Source organism: Panthera pardus, unplaced genomic scaffold, assembly GCF_024362965.1.
Source record: "Panthera pardus isolate Hobbes unplaced genomic scaffold, ASM2436296v1 HiC_scaffold_18, whole genome shotgun sequence".
Taxonomy (NCBI): Eukaryota; Metazoa; Chordata; class Mammalia; order Carnivora; family Felidae; genus Panthera; species Panthera pardus.
The window spans coordinates 4,423,575-4,437,521 of NW_026526743.1; the positions used below are offsets into that span (position 1 = coordinate 4,423,575).

General features: G+C 52.1%; 1 protein-coding gene across 2 annotated transcripts; it reads left to right on the forward strand.

Moving 5' to 3' along the window:
- Nucleotides 1-2,509: 2,509 nt before the first annotated feature.
- Nucleotides 2,510-11,328, forward strand: LOC109253029 (sialic acid-binding Ig-like lectin 5). Of its 2 annotated transcripts, none has more exons than XM_019425587.2 (9): nt 2,510-2,707; nt 2,799-3,179; nt 3,584-3,868; nt 4,068-4,115; nt 7,621-7,878; nt 7,971-8,258; nt 8,519-8,595; nt 8,882-8,963; nt 10,739-10,864. In XM_019425587.2, exons 1-9 carry the CDS (start codon nt 2,671-2,673, stop codon nt 10,750-10,752), a joined length of 1,470 nt encoding a protein of 489 aa, XP_019281132.2. In that variant the 5' UTR covers nt 2,510-2,670; the 3' UTR covers nt 10,753-10,864. The 2 variants fall into 2 exon arrangements, with proteins under 2 accessions (XP_019281132.2, XP_019281131.2); XM_019425586.2 differs by having other exon boundaries at nt 2,513-2,707; nt 8,514-8,595; nt 10,739-11,328.
- The last annotated feature ends 2,619 nt before the right edge of the window (nt 11,329-13,947 follow it).

Here is a 13,947-nt window from a genome sequence, read left to right on the forward strand (position 1 = left end):
GGCCCAAGGCCCCCGGGTAAACCAGGGCACTCTCATCAGGCGGGACACTCCCATTCCAAGGGCTCAAGGGCTCCCTCAGGCAAAGAGCGACCGACCTCTCTTTGCTTAAAGGCTAATTTTTTTTTTAATGCTTATTTATTTTTGAGAGAAAGGGAGCGAGAGCGAGAGCGAAAGCGAGAGAGAGAGAGAGAGAGAGCGAGCGAGCAGGGGAGTAGGGGAGAGGCAGAGAGAGAGAGGGAGACACGGAATCGAAGCAGGTTCCAGGCTCTGAGTGGTCAGCCCAGAGCCCAAGGTGGGGGCTCGAACTCACGAGCCGTGAGATCATGACCTGAGCTGGAGTTGGACACTTAACCGATTGAGCCACCCAGGCGCCCCCTGCCCTCCAGATCCTAAAGTTTATATAAAGAGAGGCCTTAACTGTGTCCAGTCACCTATACCTTGCGGGTGTTCTCGAAGCTGTGTCCTTGGAGCGGACTCTGGGAGCAGAAAAGGCAAGCAGGACCCACGTTCCAAGGACGGGGGAGGGGATGCGGAGCCTCCAACGGCCTGGGTCCAGCTCACGGGTCAACTGGTGGTCACATCTTTTTTTTTTTTTTAAAGTATATTTATTTTGAGAGAGAGAACGAGAGAGAAAAAGCACGAGCGGGGGAGGGGGAGACAGAATCCCATGCAGGCTCTGTGCTGACAGCTCAGAGCCTGGAGCCTGCTTCGGATTCTGTGTCTCCCTCTCTCTCTGCCCCTCCTCTGCTCATGCTCTGTCTGTCTGTCTGTCTCTCTCAAAAATAAACAGTATTTAAAAAAAAAAAAAAAGAGTCAGACGCTTAACCAACTGAGCCACACAGGTACCTCCGTATCTTCTTGATGACCTTCCCCAACAACTAGTTAAGGTCAAGTGCCCCTCAGGCTTGACTGGGAGGTGGGCATCACCGGGGGGTGGGCAGTGTAGACCTTCACAGGTGCCTAGGGCTCCCACCTCTCCACTCGGCAAGGCTCAGACCCTCTCTGTGCCCAGGTGGGGCGTGCGAGTGGGAGTGGGGCCCGGGGAAGGAGGAGGCGGGGGCGTGGGGGAGGCTTGACGGCGTGTGACCCAAGGTTTCATTTTCTCTAGTTCGTGTTCCTTATCTCATTCGGGCTTCACTTACAAAGCACAAATTCAAAGATAAAATTATTAAGCATTTCAAGATGGCAACCTCAGGGCATCACCCCCCAAGCGTGAGGCCCTTTTGGGACCCTGTGCCCTTGCTTGCTTCTCACCGTGGAACCCGGAGCGTGTGTGGACTGCAGACAGACGGACAGACAGACGTGGCCTGAGGCAAGCAGGGAGGCTGAGTGCCCTTGGGGAGCGGGGTGGGCACTGGGTTCTCCTCTTTGTCTCTGTATGTAGCAGATGTTTGCCTGGTGAAAGAAAGGAAGACAGACAGAAGGAAAGAAAGAAAGAAAAAAGAAAAAGGGAAAGAAAGAAAGAAAGAGGAAAGAAAGTGAGAAAGAAAGAAAAAGAAGGAAAGAAAGAGGAAAGAAAAGGAGAAAGAAAGAAGGAAAGAAAGAAAGAAAGAGGAAGGAAAGTGAGAAAGAAAGAAAAAGAAGGAAAGAAAGAGGAAAGAAAAGGAGAAAGAAAGAAGGAAAGAAAGAAAGAAAGAAAGAAAGAAAGAAAGAAAGAAAGAGGAAGGAAAGTGAGAAAGAAAGAAAAAGAAGGAAAGAAAGAGGAAAGAAAAGGAGAAAGAAAGAAGGAAAGAAAGAAAGAAAGAAAGAGGAAGGAAAGTGAGAAAGAAAGAAAAAGAAGGAAAGAAAGAGGAAAGAAAAGGAGAAAGAAAGAAGGAAAGAAAGAAAGAAAGAAAGAGGAAGGAAAGTGAGAAAGAAAGAAAAAGAAGGAAAGAAAGAGGAAAGAAAAGGAGAAAGAAAGAAGGAAAGAAAGAAAGAAAGAAAGAAAGAGGAAGGAAAGTGAGAAAGAAAGAAAAAGAAGGAAAGAAAGAGGAAAGAAAAGGAGAAAGAAAGAAGGAAAGAAAGAAAGAAAGAAAGAGGAAGGAAAGTGAGAAAGAAAGAAAAAGAAGGAAAGAAAGAGGAAAGAAAAGGAGAAAGAAAGAAGGAAAGAAAGAAAGAAAGAAAGAGGAAGGAAAGTGAGAAAGAAAGAAAAAGAAGGAAAGAAAGAGGAAAGAAAAGGAGAAAGAAAGAAGGAAAGAAAGAAAGAAAGAAAGAGGAAGGAAAGTGAGAAAGAAAGAAAAAGAAGGAAAGAAAGAGGAAAGAAAAGGAGAAAGAAAGAAGGAAAGAAAGAAAGAAAGAAAGAAAGAAAGAAAGAAAGAAAGAAAGAAAGAAAGGATGAATTCTGCCTCCAGTACCTCACCTGGAGCCCTTACTCACTGACTCCCCCGAGAGCCCCCACTGCCAGGACTGCCCTTCCCCCCCTCCCCCGAGGCTGGAACAGGGCTCCTTCCCTGTTGAGGCCCAGCCTTGAACCCTTTCTGCCCTGTTGCTGCCTTCTGTGAAAGGAGAAGTTGCAAGAAGGGATTCTCCGGGACATTGCGGTTCCCTTCCTGCGGTTCCCCTTCTGTGGATGGTCACTATCCACTTCTTCCCCCACAAGAAGCTTCCTGTCAGAGCTTCCTTCCAGGACAGACAGGCACGCCTAGAAGCCAGACCGTTCGGTGGCGGGCCCGGCCCCCGGGGACCCCAGGGATGCTGCTGCCGTTGCTGCTGCCGCTGCTGTGGGCAGGTGAGTGGGTTGAGGGCCGGGGTCGGGGTGGGGGGGGGGGGCGGGCAGGGGCTTCGCCTGTCACTGTCGCTGAGCCTCAGTGTGCCCCCAGGGTCCCTGCAGGAGAATCCCGGGTACAAGCTGCAGGTGCAGAAGTCCGTGACGGTGCAGGAGGGCCTGTGTGTCCGCGTTCCCTGCACCGTCTCCTACCCCGGGGTTCGCAGGAGCCCCTCTGCACCTGTTTACGGCTCCTGGTTCCGGAAAACCTATAACCCCAAAGGGGATGTTCTCATGGCCACAAACAAGCCTGCCAAGGGCGCAAAGAGGAAGAACAGATTTTCATTTCACCTCGCCGGAGACCCTGGGGACAGGGACTGCTCCCTGAACATCACAGACGCCCAGAAGGGAGACAGTGGAAAGTATTATTTTCAACTGGACACAGGTTCCATGAGACGCAGTTACCAAAGTGACCTGCTCACTGTGACTGTAAGAGGTATGGAGGGGCCCCGAGAGTCCGTGACAGGGATGGGGGAGCACGTCTTCGAGGGCAGACACGGACCTCCTGCTGCTCACCTTTTTTTTTTTTTTAAAGTTTATTTATTTATTTTTGAGAGAGAGAGAGAGAGAGAGAGAGAGAATCCCTAGCAGGCTCCACACTGTCAGCGTGGAGCCCTGCCCAATGTGGGGCTCGAACCCACAAACCGAACCGTGAGATCACGACCTGAGCTGAAGTCAGATGCTTAACCGACTGAGCCCACCCCCCCCCCCCCCCGCCCAGGCGCCCCCGGTGCTCACCTTTAAGGGGGGAGCAGTGGAGCGTGGTCAATTTAGGGTTGGGGTGCCTCTTTCAGAGGCACACACAGAGGGGTCCCCTCTGGTCTCGTGTCTCCTCTCCAGCGCTGACACAGACCCCGGATATCCGTATCGAGGAGCCCCTGGCGTCTGGCTCTCCCAGCCACCTCACATGCTCTGTGCCCGGGGTCTGTGATGGGGTGACCCCCCTCACCCTCTCCTGGACGGGAGCTGCGCTCGGACCTCTGGGACTGGACCTGGAGGCCTATAACTCCTCGGAGCTCCTGCTCACCCCCCGTCCGCAGGACCACGGCACCAACCTCACCTGTCATGTGACCTTCCCCAGGGCTGGTGTGAGCACGCAAAGCACCATTACGCTCAACGTCTCCTGTGAGAGTGGGGGAGGGGGGAGGGGGGCAGGGGCAGGACTCAGTTGTCTGCAGATGCCTGCGGGGCAGGGGGCTCCGAGGGGCTGCAGGGAGGACACGGGACTTGTCTGTTTCTATTTCCATTTCTGCGTCTCCTGGGGGCGGGCGGCGGGGGAAGGGCCAGCTTTGACTCTACTCCTCTCCGTGTCTCTCTGTCCTAGATGCTCCACAGAACTTGACCATCGGCATCTCCCGAGGGAATTGCACAGGTGGGTCCAAGGGCCTCGAAGCCAACCCGGGAGGGCCAGGGCGATGCACAGCGAGAGCAGAGTCAGGAGGCTTCCCTTTCGCTGTGTGACGGATTGTTTTCGCTTACTATTCATTAGCCGCCAAGACAACTTGTCAAATACCTGCACGTTATCACGACAAAATGAACACCTTGGTGGTCAGTGACGAGGTTAAGAACTAGAACAGGGGCGCCTGGCTGGCTCAGTCGGTGGAGTGTGCAACTCTTGATCTCAGGATCGTGAGTTCGAGCTGCACATTGGGCATAGAGGTACTTAAAAAAAAAAAAAAAAAGAACAGCAACCCCACTTTTGGAACACCCTAAATGCTCCTTCCTAATTTCAGCCCCTTTCATCCGGCCTCAGAGAAAGCCATCACACGGGATGCTGTGTTATCATTCTTTCTACTTAATTTTACTTTAAAGTTTATTTATTACAAATGTTTTATGTTTATTTATTTTTTGAGGGAGAGAGAGAGACTGAGGTTGAGCAGGGGAGGGGCAGAGAGGGAGACACAGAACCCGAAGCAGGCTCCAGGCTCTAAGCTGTCAGCACAGAGCCCAACATGGGGCTTGAACCCACCAACTGTGAGATCACGACCTGAGGCAAAGTCGGGCACGTAACTGACTGAGCCACCCAGGCGCCCCTATTTATTTATTTTGAGAGAGAGAGAGAGCACGAGTGAGCCAGAGTGGGGGGAGGAGCAGAGAGAGAGAGGGAGAGAGAGAGAATTCCAAGCAGGATCCACGAGGGGCTCGATCTCCTAAACTGTGAGATCGTGACGTAAGCCAAAATCAAGAGTCAGATGCTTAACCACTTGAGTCACCCAAATGCCTCTATTTTACTTTGTTTTTGACGAAGGTATAATTGATGAATAAATTGTATATATTTCAAGTGTACAACGTGATGATTTGATATAGGTAGATTCGATATGTGTAGGTTTGATATACGTTTACTCTGCTAAAGGATTCACACAATCTAGTTAATTAACACATCCACGTATCTTCTTTTTTTTCTTACCATTTTACCAAATATGTTGGAATCTCTACACGATGTTTGCTTGCCAGTGTTTTTGAAAGCTTATGTGACACAGGACTGAAACATACGTGTTCCTCTCTGACGTCTGAGTTATCTTTTTAAGTTGAAATTCAGCTCCCGTCCCATAAAATCAGCCCTTTCAAAGTGAGCAAGTTCGGTGACATTTAGGACATTTGTGATGTTGTGAAACCACCGCTGTATGTAGCTGCAAGGCATTCTCGTCACCCCCCCTAAAAAGCCCTGTACCCATTAGCAATAACTCCCTATTTCCTGCTCCCTGCAGCCCCTGGCCACTAATCAACTTTCTTTGGCCGTGAACTTGCCTCTTCCGGATATTTTATATAAATGGAATCTTACAGCATGTGGTCTTTTGGTCTGGCTTCTTCCACTTAGCGTGATGTTTTCTTTTATATATCCGTCTATCTCTATCTCTATCTCTATATACAGTTTATCTCACAGTTTATTTTTGAGGGGGAGGGCAGAGAGAGAGAGAGAGAGAGAGGATCCCAAGCAGGCTCCACACCATCAATTTGTGGAGCTGGACTCAGGGCTTAAACCCACGAACCATGAGATCATGACCTGAGCTGAAGTCGGACGTTCAACCGACTGAGCCCCCCAGGCGCCCCTCACGTTCCATTTCCAACAGGCACTTGAGTTGTCCACGGTTTTCAGTTTTCATGATAATGCCGCTTGGAACATTCCCCTTGTCAGCAGAAGAGCCTTTCTTTAAGGCACGTAGATTTCTCAGGGATCTTGCGACGATGCAGATGTGACTCAGGAGGCGTGTGTGGCCTCTGGTTCTGCATTCTTTTTTTTGTTTTTTATGTTTACTTTTGAGAGAGAGAACACTCAGGTAGGTGCGCATGAGCGTGAGCAGGGGAGGAGCAGAGAGAGAGGAGGAAAGAGGATCTGAAGCCGGTTCTGTGCTGACAGCAGGGAGCCTGACAGGGGGCCTGAACTCATGACCATGAGATCATAACTTGAGCCGAAGTTGGAGGCTTAAGCGACAGAGCCATCCAGGCGCCCCATGCTTCTGCCTTTCTAACCAGCTCCTGGAGGGTGCCAGGGTACCCCGGGGGGATGGGACTGTGAATTTCATGCCCAGGAACAAAACTGTGGGATTTTAGGGACGTGTATTTCAATGTTACTAGATAAGGCTACTATGGAATAGCTCTGGAAGGCCACACAAGAAACTGGCAATAAGTGTTGCCTTTGACGAGAGGAATTTGTTGCCTGCAGCGTTAGTTACCGTGGAAGGGAGACTTCTCTCAGAACACCCCTTCCTCCTTTGTGACTTTTAGAATGCAAAATGTGGACATCCCACTCATCCTGAGACAACGGGGGGAAAGGAGGTGAAGAGGTAGAGGTCAAGTCCTGAAGAGCCTTGAAGGGTTTGGTATTCGAAGTTTGGGCACTTGAGCCAGGGGTGTTCAGCAGCTGGGGAAAGAGAGAGAAGTGTAGCGAAGGGCGTGTGCCTTGAAGAAGCCAGTGTCCATCGGTGGATGGACAGATAGACACAACGTGGCCCATCCATGCAATGAACATGATTCTGCCATAGAAATGAGTCCAGCACTGGGGCGCCTGGGTGGCTCAGTCAGTTAAGCACCCAACTGTAGATTTCTGTTCAGCTCATGACCTCACAGTTCGTGGGACCGAGCCCTGCGACGGGTTCTGTGCCGACAGCACGGGGATTGGGATTCTCTCTCTCCTTCTCTCTCCGCTCCTTGCCCGCTCTCACATGGTTGCTGGATTGCGCGTGCTCATTCTCTCTCAAAATAAATAAATTTTAAAAAAAGAAGGAAAGAAAGAAAGGGAGTGTAGCGCTGACAGGTGCTACAAGGCGGTGAACCTTGGAAACATCAAACCGCAAGGCACCAAAAGCCCACAGTGGTATATGATTCTATTTGGATACAATGTCCAGAATAGACAGATCTGTGGAGACAGAAAGTAGGTTAGGGGTTGCCAGGGGCTGGGGGACGGGAGCAACGGAGGAGGCAGCCGAGGGGTGCCTTTTTTGGGGGTGATGAAAAAGTTCTGAAACTGATTGTGGTAATGGTCACCGCAGGACTCCTTTTTAAGTGGTATATACACGGAATTGCATGGTATGTGAATTATATCACAATAAAGCTGCTTAAAAACTACTTGTGGTTGGCGCGCCTGGGTGGTTCAGGTCATGAGCACGCGGTTCGTGAGTTCGAGACCCGCGTCGGGCTCTGTGCTGACAGCTCAGAGGCTGCTTTGGATTCTGTCTCCCTCTCTCTCTGCCCTCCCCTACTTGCACTCTCTCTCTCTCTCTCAAAAATAAATAAACATTAAAAAAAAACCACACACACACAAAAAACCCACCCGTGGAGATCCCTTCCCAACTTATGGAAAATGGAGAGGAGAGAGAAATAGGCCTCGGCCCTGGGCTGGGGGTGCTCACCCTCGCTCTTTCTCTCTCTTCCTCCAGAACTGAAATACCCGGGGAATGGCTCATCTCTTCCAGTCCTGGAAGGGGAATCTGTGCTCCTGGTCTGTGTCGCCGACAGCAACCCTCCGGCCACACTGAGCTGGGCCCAGGGGAGCCAGACTCTGAGCCCGTCCCAGCCTTGGAAGCCCGGGGTCCTGGAGCTGCCCCGAGTGGAGTCGGGCCACGAAGGCGAATTCACCTGCCGAGCTCAGCACGCTCTGGGCTCGCAGCACGTCTCCCTGCGTCTCTCTGTGGTCTGTGAGTGTGGGGACCCCCGGGGGGGGGGGCGGGACGCCCGGGGCCTGGGGAGCAGAGGCGTCGCTGACCCTGCCCCTCCCACCCCCCTGCAGGCCCCCCGCGGCTGCTCGGCCCCTCCTGCTCCTGGGAGGGCGAGGGGCTGGGCTGCACCTGCTCCGCCCGTGCCCGGCCGGCCCCCACCCTGCGCTGGAGGCTGGGGGAGGGGCTGTTGGAGGGGAACCACAGCGACGCCTCCTGGACCGTCACCTCCAGCTCCGAGGGGCCCTGGGCCAACAGCTCCCTGAGCCTCAGGGGGCCGCTGCGCTCCGACCTCAGACTCGCCTGCGAGGCCCGGAATGAGCACGGGGCCCAGAGCACCGCCGTCCTGGTGTTGCTGCCAGGTCTGGGGGCTGTGGGGGAAGGGTGGGCAGAGACGGGGGAGAAAGGAGTCTGCATCCTAGAGAAGACGGTCTGGGTGGGCGTGGGGCCGTGGTCTGGATGGGAAGGGGTGAGAGAGAGGAGGAAGGAGGGGGGCAGAGTCCGGGTTTTCTGCAGGTTGGGGGATGAAGAGCATGAGAGCCCAAGTTTGCGGGAGGCAGGGGCACAAGCGGCCTGGGGCTTGGAGGGGACTCACCGGAAACCTCACTCCTCTGCAGCGCAGCCTCTGCTTGGGAGAGGATTCGTTCTGGGGGCTGCCGGGGGCCTGCTCTGTCTCTGTCCTTGCCTCATCTTCTTCATGTGAGTGTTGTCCCTGGGAGAGAGGGCGGGTGCGCGGGTTGGAAGGGGTCCGCGTCCTACGGTCCCAGGCGGCCCCAGCGGGAGGAGCCCTGGTGGTGCCGAGGCTTCGAGATTGGGGCACTGGGGCAGAGAATCAAAGGAGGGCTGATGCCGCCCTGATCACTCCTGTTTGCGCGGGCCGGCGGGCTCCGTGCGTCCCCTCCTCCGGCCGCGCTCAGCCTTGCCAGCCTCTTAAGCAGGGGGCAGTGGCTCACTCCAGGCTGACAGGTCCCGGCCTCCCCCGCAGAGTGAAGACCCGCAGGAAGCAGGCCCCAGAGACAGCAGCTGGTGGCAAGGAAGCCGCCTGCATGTTGGGTCCCATCTCCTGGGTGAGTGCTGAGCCCTCTGTCCGTCGGGGTCCCATGTGGCCACCACCCTGGGATGGCCACGGCCACACCCTAGAAGACTTAGATGGTCATCGCGCTCGGACAGGCTTTTGGTCTGGGGTCCCCATCAACTCAGTCACCCAATCCAGCCACATGGGAGTCGCTTGCCCCTCTGCTCTCCGACTCACCTTGTGGAGCCTGTCCACCTTGCACAGCCTGTCCAGCTTCCTGTGGACCCTGCACCCTCCCCACCCCCACCTCCTCAGGTCTCTCTGGACCCCGGACCCACTTTCCCTTCCTTCCCCTCTCTCCTCCCTAACACAGGATGCCAGGGAGATCCCACCCCGCAAATAATTATTGCCAACTACAAAGTTCAGGGGTCCCCAAGACGCTCTCAGCTACAATAGCTCACCAGAAGGACTCCGAACTCACTGAAATCTGTTAGACGCCCACCAGGGGAGCTCACCCTGGCCACGTGTCCAGGTTTCTATCGGAGGGTTGGTGACATAGGCATGGAGCCCCTGTATGGCTCATCTTTGTTGTTGGTGTCCAGCCCCTCTAGAGGTCAAGCCGATACTGTGTGGCCCGAGGCCTCACCAGAAATCACGTTGTTAACATAAGCTGTTTGGGGCGTGGTGAGCGCTTGACCGCACAATATCCTTTGATTGAAAAAATATATATATTTATTTTGAGAGAGAGAGAGACAAGAGTGCAAGCGGGGGAGGGGCAGAGAGAGAGAGAGAGAGAGAGAGAGAGAGAATATGCCAAGCAGGTTCCGCACGGTCAGTGCAGAACCAGACGCAGGGTTGATCCCACAAACCGTGAGATCATCATGACCTGAGCCGAAATCAAGAGTCAGATGCTGGGTGGCTCAGTCAGTTAAGCATGTGACTTCGGCTCAGGTCATGATCTCCCTGTCCATGAGTTCGAGTCCTGCATCGGGCTCTGTGCTGACAGCCTGGAGCCTGCTTCGGATTCTGTGCCTCCCTCTTGGTGCCCCTCCCCTACTCGTGCTCTGCCCCCCCCTCTCAAAAATGAATAAACATTAAAAAAAAAAAAAAAAAAGAGTCGGACGCTAAACTGACTGAGCCACTCAGGTGCCCCAACATTGGTTTTAATTGATTTTAATGTCTGTGCTACAATTTTGTTATAGAGTTTGCCTAAATTTCTGAGATGTGGAGTGGTCCCTAAGGACAGTTCGGTTCTTCGCAAATCCCTGTCCTTTTCCCACCACCCGCCCCATTTCTGTGCATCCTATCTCGATTTGCTATTAGATAGTAGTATAATTGACTACTACCTTAATGTCAGTGCCCCCGACTGCAAGCTAGTGGGAGGTAATGGATGAGGTCTACTTTGTTCCCCATTGAGTAGCCAGGGTCTGACACGGGACAGCTCTTCCATAAGGGGGCAGGAACTGGGGCCAGAGAGACCTGGGCATTGGTCTTGGCCCTACCAACAACTGAATGTGTGATTTGGGAATATTTACCTAGACTCGGTTTCTTCACCTGATGAATGGGGCTAATAGTGCCTCCCTGATGGCTTGTGGTGAGGCATCTAGGAGCCTGGCAATTGATTGCCAAGGACGAGACATTCTTACTCTCACGTATTTATTGAATGAGTGAGTGAGTGAATGAATGAATGGGGGCTCAGCCAATGCTTGTGGAATGAATGATGAAAGACTAAGTGGTTTCCAGCTTCCAGGCTTGCTCGTGGGTCCCCCTCGCTATCTGCCAGCTCCTGTTATCCTAATTTGACCCCCTTCTTTCCCCTCCATTCAGGGTTACCAGCATGAGGATCGGTCAAGCACCCCCCTAGACCACCCGCCCCCAGCCATGGCCGCTCCCTCCTCGGAGGAGGAAAAGGAGCCCTACTACGCTTCTCTCACCTTCCATGGGCTGAAGCCCTGGAACCTTCCGGACCCGGAGGCCACCAGCACCACCGAGTATTCAGAGATCAAGATCTGCAAGTGACGCCTCCAGCCAGCTCCTGCAACCGCTGGCTAGAGGGCTCAGGGCTTCTCAGGAAGGGACACCTCCGGGACAATTCCTGAGTGAATAGTTTTCCACAGAAACGGGTCGCCAACCGGTGTGGTGTGTTGGCATCCACCTGTGTGGGGATGGGCACAGCTGGGCTCACATTTCAGCCAGTCACCGATAAATTACAAGCCGGTGCAGAGAGAGCATTTTGCCCGAGGTCACGGGCTCTTCCCAGGGTAACCGACCTGGTCAGGAGGATTCCTGACCCGCCCCCCGCCCCGCCCCACTCTGAGCCTGCTTTCTGGAAACCCAACTTGTGTATTGTCACCACACGGAAAACCATTCCCGGATTTTCTGCAATAAATGACAGGTTATCTAAATTATATACCCTCCTTCTTTGTACGTCCCGGATGTTTTTGGTTCTCCTTAACAGTTGTTTCTTCTTCTTGTAGAATTCGCTTATGGGATTCCTTGCGGTTAGGATCTGTGTTTCATTTACATTGTAAAATGTGTTAACCTTAAAAGAAAAACTGCCCGCTTCGTTACCAGCAAAAATGGGTTCGTTGGGGAAGAAAAGAGAATTGCAGTTGTGGGCACACAACTTGCAACAAAACCGTAGGCAAGTCTAGGGAAGGGAGAGGCACACGTTTAATGGAGAAAAGGGGCCAATGGGGGAAGGCTTGGAAGTATGCTGGCTTCCCATTGGCTGAACTTTGGGGGCAGGGGTGGGGATAAGAAAAGCCTCTCCGCTTCCCGCTGGTTAGTAGAGCAGTAGCCCCACCCAAGGCCCACCCCGCGCAAGGTCAAGTCGGCCTCTTCCGGTTGGGTCTGCAATTGACTATGCGTGGCAGTGCGTTAGCGCTCTCGCGGCCAAATCCTCCCGACTGCACTGTAGCGCAGTTTCTTGCTATTAATTTTCACTATAGTTTTTACAGTGGTCACATCCAATTTATTTTTTTTCCATTGAATGTCCGTTTAATTTCTTCTACTGTGTCCATTCATGAGAAAACGCGCTCAATCTTAGCATTAGACTTCGGCTCAGGTCATGATGTCGCGGTTCGTGAGTTCGAGCCCCGCGTCGGGCTCTGTGCTGACAGCTCAGAGCCTGGAGCCTGCTTCGGATTCTGCGTCTCCCTCTCTCTCTCCCCTCCCCCGTTCATGCTCTGTCTCTGTCTAAAAAAATAAACATTAAAGAAAAAATTAAAAAAAATTTTTTTGATGTGTCAATGGGCACCTGGCCGGTTCAGTCAGTGGAGCATGTGACTCTTGATCTCAGAGTCGTGGGTTCGAGCCCTATGGTGTAGAGATTACTTAAAAATAAAAATCTAAAAAAAAAAAAAAAGTGCTGTGTCGAATTGTATCTTTCACGGCACAATTTGCTTAGCTGCATCTCTCGATCAATAACTTTTAAAAATGGTGTCTCCTGAGAAAATAAGTGCATTTATTCTCATGTCATACCCCTTCTTCAACACTATATAGGAGGATTCCATTTGTCCCCATGCTGGGGGTTAGTGACATTAATGTAAAAGAATAAAATCCTTCAGGGATAAAATCGTTTTGAAAAGGGCATCGTGGAAATGCAGGAACTATCCACTTCAAGTCAGAAATTCTCTTCCTGTTCTAAGTAGTATCTCCTTTAAGAATAGCATTGACACAGGGTGCCTGGGTGGCTCAGTCGGTTAAGTGACCGACTTTGGATCAAGTCATGATGTCAAGGTTCCTGAGTTCGAGCCCCGTGTGGGGCTCTGTGCTGACAGCTCAGAGCCTGAAGCCTGCTTCGGATTCTGTGTCCCCTCTCTCTTGGCACCTCCCCTGCTTGCACTCTGTCTCTGTCTCTCTCAAAAACAAACATTAAACAAAAAATTAAAAAAAAAAGTGTTGGCACGTAAAGAGATAAATTTTTCATCAATTCTTTCTTTAACACATTCAAGATATTCTTGTAAACATGGAAAAAACACTTGGAACACGTGGGAGAGTCAGTTGGTTAAGTGTCAGACTCCTGATTTTGGCTCAGGTTCATGAGTTTCAGCCCTGCACTGGGCTCCTTGATGACAGCATGGAGCCTGCTTGGGATTCATCGCCCCCCCACCCCAGCCCCACCTTGTGCTGCCCCTCCCCCACTGGCTCTCCCTGTCTCAAAATAAATAAATAAACTTAAGGAAAAAAAAACCCACAGAGAACTTAACATCATTTTCTGTTCTTTCAATTGGCATAATCCTATTGCTAACCAGATATCGGGTATAATTCTTTTAAAAAATATTTTTTCAATGTCTGTTTTTGAGAGAGAGACAGAGCATGAGCAGGGGAGGGGCAGAGAGAGAGGGAGACACAGAATCCGAAGCAGGCTCCAGGCTCCGAGCTGTCAGCACAGAGCCGGACGCGGGGCTCGAACTCACAAACTGTCAGATCACCACCTTAGTTGAAGTCGGACGTTTAACCGACTGAGCCACCCAGGCACCTCAAGAAAAATATTTAAGCAAAGAGAAATGATTTGTCGTCAGATGCCTACTGGGGCCGTTCTTGTAGACATACTACATACCTGCGTGTATTGAAGGCTCAGAGGTGTCCTGCAGTAAAAGTGATTTAAAAAAAAAACCCCACCACCAGCACCTGTACCACAAACATCTAACTCTGGGCCAGGGTCTAGTTTGGGGGCAGAGGCGAGGCATAGAGGACAAAGGGTGGGCTTCAGCCACCATCAACCACATGGTGGCATGTGATTTCTACTCCCCTGGGCCATGTGATTCTCATCTAATGCCGATGACAGCACCCTCCTCTTTCAGAGGTTGGGGGACAAGCTGCCAAAACACACAAGGTCAAGGACAGGGCTCTGCAGACAGACAAAGGCAGGATCAGAGACAATGTGGACAGTATCCTAGATGAGAAATCCTCTCGCTGCCTGAGCAGCACCGGGTCCTGGCTGGCTTTGCTCGCTCAGAGACGAGGGCAGAGGACAGAGGGGCTGCCGGAACTGGGCAAGTGTGCTGAGTGGCCAGAGGATGGGAGGGTCA